Consider the following 10,694-nt stretch of genomic DNA (forward strand, 5'->3'; position numbering starts at 1 on the left):
TAATCGTCATCAGACGATTTAAATTTAAGTATTATATTATTATGTTATATTATGGATATGGATGGTAAGCAAAAGATTGGTCGCTTAAAGAATTAGATCTCATGCCGTTTTTAGAATCACCCGAGCATTACGATTCGATAACGTAAGACATATTCTAAGAATAATAAAAATAAGAGTGAGTAGAAAACACAACATTCAATAACGCCAAGAAAATAAAGGGAGTGAGTTTGTATCAAGGAAAAAGCAAAACAATTGAGCGAACGAATGCCTAGAAACTTGATGGAGAAGAGAGTGGAAAGAACATTATTGAAGTAGATAGAGATAGAATGAATGGCTTTGCTTTCCATAATTTCATACCAACACGTATATATATATATATATATATATATATATATATATATATATATATATATATATAACACGTGTACTCCAAGAAATACAGTAACATAAACACAGGTGATATCATTTCTGACTGTTTCAAATAAAATTATCCCTGTTATATCTAATATAATTTGCTAACACCAATTGGTGCATTGGTTACGTTTCATACACACATATATTATATTAAAAATAGTAAATTTGCATAAAAGAATAAACATCCCTTGTTACATTTAACAAGAGGACCTGTCTTACACTCCTTTCCTGTGACACAAAGGTTATTGTAACAATAGCTTTCTTCGTTGATAAAACTACTCTTACATGCAACCAACATCCATCGTCATCTCTAAGAAGAAACCAAGCCCCACCAATAGTGGTATTATCCTCAAAGGAGCCATCTGACCTAGTCTCCCTCGTACTCACTTGTCCGCTTACCCTTTGTCACATCAACAATCACTTAGCAAGAAATTGAGATATATAATGATTAAGGGTTTATTTGAAAATATTTTATATATATATATATATATATATATATATATATATATATATATATATATATATTGTGAGGACAATCATATTTTAAATATAAATTAATGATTGATAACTTTTTAAATCATATTTGACCTGGATACTATATTGCAAAATGCTCAAATGTGTAAGCATCTCTTATATATTAGCATGTATGATTAATTAGCCTTTAACGTTTGTTTTAATGTCTATATAAGTGTATAGTCATGTAACACAAATCATAGGGGTGAATAATAATTTTCATGTTGTCCATAATTTTCTTCATGGTTCGCTACCTCTTTCGCCCATGACATTAAGAAACAAACCCCAAGTCCACCTAACACAAGTTATACTTTTATGTTCAAGGAGTAAACCTAAAATACTTGAGCCCAACTGTTGTAATAAATAAAAAATGCAATAATTCTTTTATTTTGCAATGCAATCTTACACCAAGAACCTCCACAAAAGCATATTATCTCTGATCACCTAGACAGTGAATATACGTAAATTAGTCCTCTTTTCCTTCATATTCCGTGGCCATGAGACAGAGAGCAGACTTCCTATGCACAGTAATACCGGGTGCTTCCTCCATGTCAACGTCCTCTTTCGTGAGTCCAAGTGGTAAATGCCAGTTGAAGGAGTAGAGGAGGTTCGCAAGCACGAGCTCCACCACTAGCATTCCAAGATTCTTACCAGGGCAGATCCTTCGACCTTCGCCAAATGGTATGAACTTGAAGTCTTGCCCCTTCGTGTCGGAAGAGCCATGCATGAACCTCTCCGGATTGAAGATATCAGGCCTCTCCCACGAATTTGGATCCCTTCCTATCGCCCACGCATTCACGTAAATCATTGTTTTGGGTGGAATAATGCATCCATTTAGTTCTATAGTCAGCATCGTTTCCCTCGGAAGCATCAGCGGAGCCGGAGGGTGCAGTCTCATCGTCTCCTTGATCACACACTTAAGGTAGTGAAGTTGGTGAAGATCACTCTCCTCCACCTTTCCTTTGCTTCCAACGCATCCTCTTACCTCGTCCTGTGTTCTCTTCATCATCTCCGGTTGCCTGATGAGTTCCGCCATCGCCCACACCACGGTTGCTGAGGATGTGTCAGTCCCACCAATGAAAATATTCTACACGGCCATCACAAACTTGAGTTTTGGTGATTATAAGGGAAATAGCGTCAACAAGAACTCGATGATATAGAAAGGGTGTGACAACTACCGTGAGCAGTCCTTTGATGTTGTCTTCTGTTATATCCTCCCCAGCCTTTTGCATGCGGAGCAAAGCTTCCAAGATGTCTTCATCACCGTTACGTTGTTGCTTCATTCGATCAATATGGTCATCGATAACTCGTTGGTAGATGCCATCAAACCTAAGAAAGATCCTATTGAGCCTGGCTTTCATCCCCCTTAGCGCATCAACCCACCCGAGCAGTGGAAAGTAATCAGACACAAAGAAGGCGGTCAACAACGCCTGAGCTTCTCTGAGTATGTCATGGATATCGCCTCCGCCGTCGATGCGACTGCCGAAGGCAGTTCTACAAGTGATATTGCAGGAAAGTGAGAGCAACAGCTCACTCAGGTTGACGACGAGCGACTGGCGAGCGTGAAAACATATCAGCTTCACCGTTCGCTCCGTCTCTTGTTCTCTGACGCCCTTAAAAGAGTTGATCTTCTTGGCGCTGAAGAACTCGACGGTGCAAAACTTCCGAAGCTGCCTCCATCGGTCTCCGTACGGCATCAAGGCTATGTCGGAGCGACCGTATGAAAACTTATCGGTGGAGATGTGAGAAGGCCGGGTGCAGCACTCATGGTCATGTGTCTTGAGGACTTCCTTGGCCAGCTCCGGCGACGACACGACGACAACAGGGACTCGTCCAAGTTTCAGGTGCACGAGAGGGCCGTGTTTCTTGGAGAGTTCCCACAGGGACCGGTGCAGCACCTTGCTCCCCAAGCTGTGGAGGTTGCCGATCAGGGGGAGCTTGGCCGGGCCCGGGGGGAGCTTCCAGGCCGCGGTGCTACCTCTTGCCTTCCGACCTGCGAGAAGAAGTGCAGACAGCAGCGCGAGAACAGGGAGAAGAAAGGGAAATGGGGAGAGCAGGAGTGCCATGTTTGTGCTTTGCGATGGTAGCTCGTATACGTCAAGGGAAAGGAGTCGCTGCATTTTTATAGTTGGAACGTCACACTAGCGGCCAAGGTGAACGGGGGGGGGGGGGCCCACGTGGTTTGTTATTCGGTCAGGTTTTCATATGTTTTTTACAATATTTTAGAATAATGGAGGAAGAAGGTCGACTGGCTCATTCAACTCCTCGTATGTCAATTCGGATCAAAATTCTCTTCCAATTAAAAAATAGAATCATCCTTTGCAGAAAAATCAATTTCCCATCATTAAATGATCATATTTTTTAAATAAATATTATAAATAACAAGATATAATTATTATTCTAATACTATTATTTTAAGAATTATTTTAGTATTTTTAAACACTCTAAAGTATTAAAAAAACCTGCCAAGTAATGAATATTTCTGATTCAATAACTCGATTGATGATAATCCAATTTTAAATTATTTTAGTCTAACTAACAAGTCTGATCCGATTCTAACAACTATACCTGACTTCACATATCGTAACTCAAGTCCTTTTTATCATTAATTTGATATAATTTCTAAAAAGAAAATACATATAGATTAAATCATATCCTATAAGAAATCAAATCTCTGATTTTCTTCAAAACCTTAATCACATGCAATTAAAGGTAGCAAATATATTCCCTTTCAGAAATTATCAAACACTTTTAGATACTGTGTATGTCATTAACCTCCATGATTTCGATTCCTTCACAAAAATTAACGTACCAATTTTTTTTGTCCTTCGTATGACAATTACGTGCTTGGCTATGGCTTGGGGAAGGAAAAAGAAGGATCTCTTTGACCATCTTACCGGCCTATTCGTTCCATTTTTTGAGGCTGTGGATTGGTCGACGACAAACTACTAAGCCTCTTCTCCCGGCCATCGTTTTGTCCAGTGTCGTGGGAAAAAGACATGCACGTCCAAGTACCTTTCATTTGGCCATCGAGCTCCATTCACGTGCTACCCTTTCCTCAAAAGAACGAAAACCTTGTGGTGAAATTACTTTGTCCATTTTTCTTGCATGTTTCACAAGCCAGTTCTATCTCATGTTTCTCTAGAATTGTTCGTACTTGTTTCTCTAGAACTCCATCAATCGGCTGGCTCAAGTTGACCGAATCAAAGCTTACGTAGCTGGGTACTTCTTCTGGCGTGACATCACAGAGAGTGCGAAGAAAGTCGGCGGTCATAGAAGACGAAAGCATGCGTGCGACGCAAACTAGTGTTGCACATTTCGATCGAGTGTGTTAAGAGGGCGCTCTCGATTAGGCTATGGTGCTGCGGAGTACACATGAGATTTGACGAAGTTACGCACTCATGAAGCATGCTTTGCATGCTGCGGCCGCAATCCAGCTGAGAGAAACGACTGTCGATGATGACAACTTCTGCGAAGCTGCGATGGGGAACTTGAAGCTTCCAAGAGTGTGTGTGTTACAGATAAAATAGCAAAAAGAATCACGATCGCTAAGAAGAGAAGAACCTTAGATTCTGATGGTTAGGGTCAACATACATAATTCAACCAAAAAAAGCTCCTATTTTTCTAGCTCCTTGTTTTAAAATAAAATAATTAAAAATTATTATATTAAATAACATACAAGACGTTCAAAGCACATAGCTGGAACTTAAGATATACATCAGAATGAACATCAATTCAATCTAAAAATATTTAATTTATTTTTTTTACAATGTGTAAGTGACGAACGTGGGATTTTAGCTTTATATGTTGCGATGATATGTCAAAGTCTTTATCGACTAAGATGATCAAAACCTTAAATTTATTAAGTTATGGATCGAACTCGATATATATCTGATGACTTCTTTAAGTCTTAACGATATGATATTGTTCTCTTATTCTTCTATTAATCTCTGTCTCATACATGAATATTTTTTAACAATATATAGGTGAGCCTCCCGATCGTTGGATCACCTTTTAATCTCTGTCTCATAAGATGTAAAAACAGCAGCACGAGAACAAAGAGACTGTAAGGGAGAGTGAGGGGAGCAGGAGAGGAGGAGGTGTCTGTCATGCTCGTGCTTTGTTATGGTAACTCGTGGATGTTGAGGGAATAATATCGATTCCTGCTTATTATTTACAGTTGGATATTGTGGGAAAAGAGACGGGTTGGAGATGAACTGAGTTGGTCTTGTTTTGAGATTATGTTGTTCTATTAAGATTAATGGAGATAATAGATAGGATAATTTCATGTGCTCCTCGTGTGACAATTCAAATATAAATTTTCTTCTAATTGGAAAACCAACCTCTAAAGCAAATATCAATTTGTCACCAAGGAAACATCATAATCATGTGACTTCAATTTATGAGAATGAGATTGGATAAGGACTTGGCTGAGCCTTGAGTCATTAGGATGATGTGATAATCGATAGATCAATTTGGTCATACCGAATATTTGATAAAATACTTAAATTAGTAATATAAATATCAAAAAAATATTGTGTAAACTTAAATAAGTGAGAGTTATAGCTTGGTTCCAAATTGTAGGGGATTCTTAGAATTAAATATAAAAATTTTCCAATAAATAAATATTATAAATAGGAGAGAGAGAGAGAGAGAGAGAGAGTGTGTGTGTGTGTGTGTGTGTGTGTTTATACCTTTTTAAGGTATTCAAAATCATCACCTCTATGACCTGAGCCACTTTAAATTTGATGATCAAAATTCTTAAAAGACACCTTCAAGTAGATTATCCTTAGAAAACATCAAGTCACTAATCAAAATAAAGTTCTTATTTTCTATTAATTAATCAATATGCTCGCGATGTCATACCAAAGAATTTTTAAATGATCGTAATTTAACCTATAATTAGTTGTCACTAGCAACTAATGGTAGGAACATAATCAACAAGAATATTACCCTCTCAGTGAATACGAAACACTTTCTTTTTGTTCTATATATTACATAGCATTCTAATTTGGCCGCAATGACATATAAACCTCTCCTTGACTGTTTTTTTCTCTTTTTAGGTACTATATATAATATTAGATTTATTAATCCATTTATTTGGTTAAAAATAAGTAGATCTGATGATCTCCTTGTGTATTTTGGGATATTTTGAACCAATGTCATAGGAGGACAAAGAATTCTAGTGTGAGAATAAGTGTTACAGAGAGCAAGATGTGAAGGATATTTTGGGTACTTTTGATTTTCCTATAGAGTGTCTAGAGAGATACTTTTAGGATTTGTAAAGATGGGTACGAAAAAAGTGTAAATTCTTCGGGATTTTTATAAAAGGGTGAACAAAAAGATTAATGCTTGAGTATGAATAACTTAAAAGCCTTATAATTGATCTTACATAACGAAGAACTTAGTTTTCTTAATAAATGTAGGCGAGAGTTATTGAACCATGTTAAATTTTATCTCACTTTTTATTATGTTGTTATTGAACCACATTATTATTGAACCACGTTAAGCCTCATATCATATATTTAAAATAAATATTAGCAATAACAAGAGATAATTATTTTAAAAATATTAGCTTGATTCTCTAAGAAAGTTTTTTTGTATTTTCAACACTCTAAAGTGTGTGTGTGTGTGTATATATATACACACACACACACATATATATATATATATATATATATATATATATATATATATATATATATATATATATATATATATATGCAATTATAAAATAAATATGTAATACATATATTCTAAAAGAAAAAATAAATGTAATCATATTTTATGATTAACTGTAGCCATACATATACATAATTGTACACAGCAATCAAAGGTAGAAACCTAATAATAAAATCTATTGCCCTTTCAGCACTTACCAAAGACTTTTACGTCTTGTATACGTCTCAATTCTTCGTGATTTTGATTCCTTGTCAAAATTTAAGGTTTCCCATCCCTTTTTTATCCTTCGTATGATATTACATTCTTAGGCTATCGCTCGGGGAAGGAAAAGAAGGATCTCTTTTCACCATCTTATTGTCCATCCTATTCGTGATCATTTGTTTGATTGGTCAACGTCAGCCTGTCTCCGACCATCGTTTTGCTCTAATGGAGTTCGACAAAGACATGCACAGCCGAATACCTTTCATTTGACGAAGGCATTTCGAGCCATTGAGTTCCACACGTACGCTGCTTTTTCCTTCAAAAACGAAAGCCATGTGGTGAAAGTACATTTTTCATGCATTTTTCACAACCCAATTCTATCTCATGCTTCTCTCCAATTCTACGTGCATGACCAGAACTCTATCAATCAGCTTTTTATTAGTTGGGCAACTAATAGATTGGATTCAAAGTTCATTTTTTAAAATTCCTAATCCAATATCCAAATCAACTTATTAACTTTAAAAGGAAGGATCATATATACAAGTATAATCCCATTACTACTAACACAAGATCTAATTCCATATAAAAAAATAAAATACCTTATTTGACTTCTTAAAATACTTAAAATACCTTAAATTATGTCATGCGTTAAGTACATATCATTAACTTATTATCAACTCTCATACAATATAATCATCCCACTGGATATGAGCATGATAATTCACTTTAAAAATAATATATTTAAATCATATTAAAATTTTGATCTCCATACCATCATAAGTCATCTTTCCGAGCATATGGAACTCATAAGTATTAATCAAACTTGAAAATTTTTCGTAAAGTAATGTATGAGGAATATGATATAATGCCACAAATCCTTGTATCATTCAATCTCACATAAAATATCATTGAGTATAAATATATTTTTAAATTAAGTATAACTCTAATGGATCTATTACTAGATATAAAATATATCTAGTAGCTAAATGATTTCACTAAATACCTAGTGTTGACTTTACATAAATCTTCAATCCCGTTATTAAACTTATGATAATTTGATTTATCCTCAGTTTAGCTATCACACAACGTTGATAGCTATAATAACTAAATATTAGTAATATTTTTTTAAGAGATTTTGACTTATGATATCTTTATGTAGTAATCTCCTAACTTCGTTTATCCTTAACATCCCACCTTATATGTAAACATAGGAAAGCTATATATAGATCGGGTCAACCTCTAAGAGTACAGTACAATGAACTTGGCTCATACTAAATGTTAACTAACTTTGTTAATTCCAAATATGATAGCTCCTTATTCCTTCAACAACAAAAAGGTTACGCCATATATTTACTAGTCTAAATGGATGATGTCATTCATAGGCAATAATTCTATTGAGATCAATCGGTTTCTTAAACAATTGACGAATCAATTCTCTATTAAAGATTTAGGACCATTAAGCTTTTTGTATTTGTATTTGCTTATCTTTTCATCTCCAAATATATTCAAGATCTCCAATCAAATACGAATATACATAATACTAAAGAAGTTGTTACCCTACTTTCTTATCACTCAAACTACATGATTACAATCCTACTACGGATTCACATAGTATCGACAAATGTTTGGTTCCCTATAGTACTTATTGCTTATTTATCTAGATATCTCATTTGCAATCAATAAAATTTCACAAGTATCGACCCTCCACAACTCATCGGACTATAGTGAAGCATATCCTACAGTAACTTAAAAGAAACCCTCAATCATGGTCTTTTTCTCTGAAAACAATCAACCTCTCATTTTTATACATTTGCTAATAATAGGTAACGTTGACGATAGAACATCCATATTGGTGTATATTGTATTCGGGACAAATCCTACTAGCTGAAGTTTCAAGAAATAAAAAAAATTACACATTCTACATATAAGTCAAGTATTACAAACATCACTCTACTCCAATAATCTACTGTGATAATATCGATGCTACCCACTTATGCTCAATCTAGTATTTTATTATTATATTAAGTATATTACTATTAACTTCTACTTCAATAAAGATCAAGTTATCTAATATCAACTATGTGCATCTTATGTCTATATTTCTGACTAATTGACAAGACTTCCCTACAAAACCACTTACTTATGAGATGTTTTACTTATATTAGTGAGATTAATATCCATGATGAAAGCTTAATCTTACGAAGGTATGATAGAGAATGAGCCATAAATCAAGCATCGAATGGTTAACTAATTATGATATAAATACACTTACCTTTTGTATGTTTATTATGTTAATCACCATGATTTAAGGTAATCACATTAATTCATGAGTATGATTCAACCTATATAGTTTTAAGGAAAAAAAAAGTCATTTTTATTATAATAATTCGTCAGATGCTATATTCGCTACATACAGTTTCACTAAATTCATCATTTGACACCCTATTGAGTTCATAATATTTGACTCTTCATATTAAATTCAACATGGGAGATGAAAGATTAACTGAGTTAGTTTATAGGGTAAAAGTAAACATTCTCATTAGGTTGGTATTAAGTATTTCATGCTCAAATGGACTAATTTCTTACATTCTTTAAAATAAAATAAAATAAAATAATTAATTTTCTTATCAGATTGAATCGTGATAAATAGTATTAGAACAATAACAGGACAAAAGAATCTATGTTTAAAATAAATTATTTTTATTAAACGACATAACATTGTTAATGAGATTTACTATCCTTTTAATCAGCATACAAATGATCATTTGTAATCATATAAATTTTGAGCAGTGAAAGAATATTGTCTGATTTAATTCAAGAATAATTTTTTTCTAAAACTGAAGAGGTGTTTATTATGCATATTGTCATGCTTAATTCAGAAAAACAAAACAAAACAAAACAAAATCTTGTTATTATTAGAAAACTATATAAAAAATGTCAGAAGTGGGATTCGAACCCACGCCCTCTCACGAGGACCAGAACTTGAATCTGGCGCCTTAGACCACTCGGCCATCCTGACTTCAAATTTTCTTTATTACTAGATATAATATACATCTAGTAGTTAAATGGTTTCACTAAAACCCTAACAGTAGCTTTACATAAATCTTCAATCCCGTTATACAATTTGATTTATCCTGAGTTTAGCTATCACTCAAGGTCGATAGTTATAATAACTAAATATTAATAATATTTTTTTCAAGAGATTTTAACTTGACTAATAATATCTTTATGCAGTAATCTTCTGACTTCATTTATCCTTAACATCTCACCATATATGTAAACATTGGAAAGTTATATATAGATTTCATCAACCTCTAAGAGTATGGTACAATGAACTTGGCTCATACAAGATGTTAAGGGCCATTAAGCTTTTTTATATTTACATCCGCTTATCTTTTTATCTCCTAATAAAAATATATTCAGGATCTCTTATCAAATTCAAATATACAAAATATTAAAGAAGTTGTCATCCCACTTTTTTATCACTCAAACTATTTGATGACAATCCTACTAGAGATTTCATATAGTATTGAAAAATGCTTGGCTCTTTATAGTAATTATCGTTTATTTATCTAGATATCTCATTTGCAATCAAACTTTCATAATTCATGTATCGATCCTTCATATCTTATTGGACTACAGTGATGTATATCTTATGATACCTTAAAGGAACCTTCAAGGTCTTTTTCTTCGAAAACAATCAACCCTCATCTTTATACCTTTGCTAATGTTGACCGGATAGGTAACATTAACGATAGGACATCCATATTAGTGTATATCGTATATCTCGAGATAAATTCTATTAATTGAAGTTTTAAGAAAAAAAAAATGAACGTTCTACATGGAAGTCAAGTATTACAAACTCGACCTCGTAAGGTGTTTTA

General features: G+C 33.9%; 1 protein-coding gene and 1 non-coding gene across 2 annotated transcripts; both read right to left on the reverse strand.

Moving 5' to 3' along the window:
- Positions 1-1,329: 1,329 nt before the first annotated feature.
- LOC135636896 (cytochrome P450 71A1-like) lies at positions 1,330-3,001 on the reverse strand. Its single transcript, XM_065149035.1, has 2 exons — positions 2,106-3,001; positions 1,330-2,014 (listed from the first exon to the last, which is right to left on the reverse strand). The coding sequence occupies exons 1-2, from the start codon at positions 2,991-2,993 to the stop codon at positions 1,394-1,396; spliced, it is 1,509 nt and encodes a 502-aa protein (XP_065005107.1). The 5' UTR covers positions 2,994-3,001; the 3' UTR covers positions 1,330-1,393.
- A 6,744-nt stretch (positions 3,002-9,745) lies between these two features.
- Positions 9,746-9,829, reverse strand: TRNAL-CAA (transfer RNA leucine (anticodon CAA)). Its single transcript has one exon. It is a non-coding gene; the product is annotated as a tRNA-Leu (tRNA).
- Between the last annotated feature and the right edge of the window lie 865 nt (positions 9,830-10,694).

This window comes from Musa acuminata, chromosome BXJ1-3, assembly GCF_036884655.1.
Source record: "Musa acuminata AAA Group cultivar baxijiao chromosome BXJ1-3, Cavendish_Baxijiao_AAA, whole genome shotgun sequence".
Taxonomy (NCBI): Eukaryota; Viridiplantae; Streptophyta; class Magnoliopsida; order Zingiberales; family Musaceae; genus Musa; species Musa acuminata.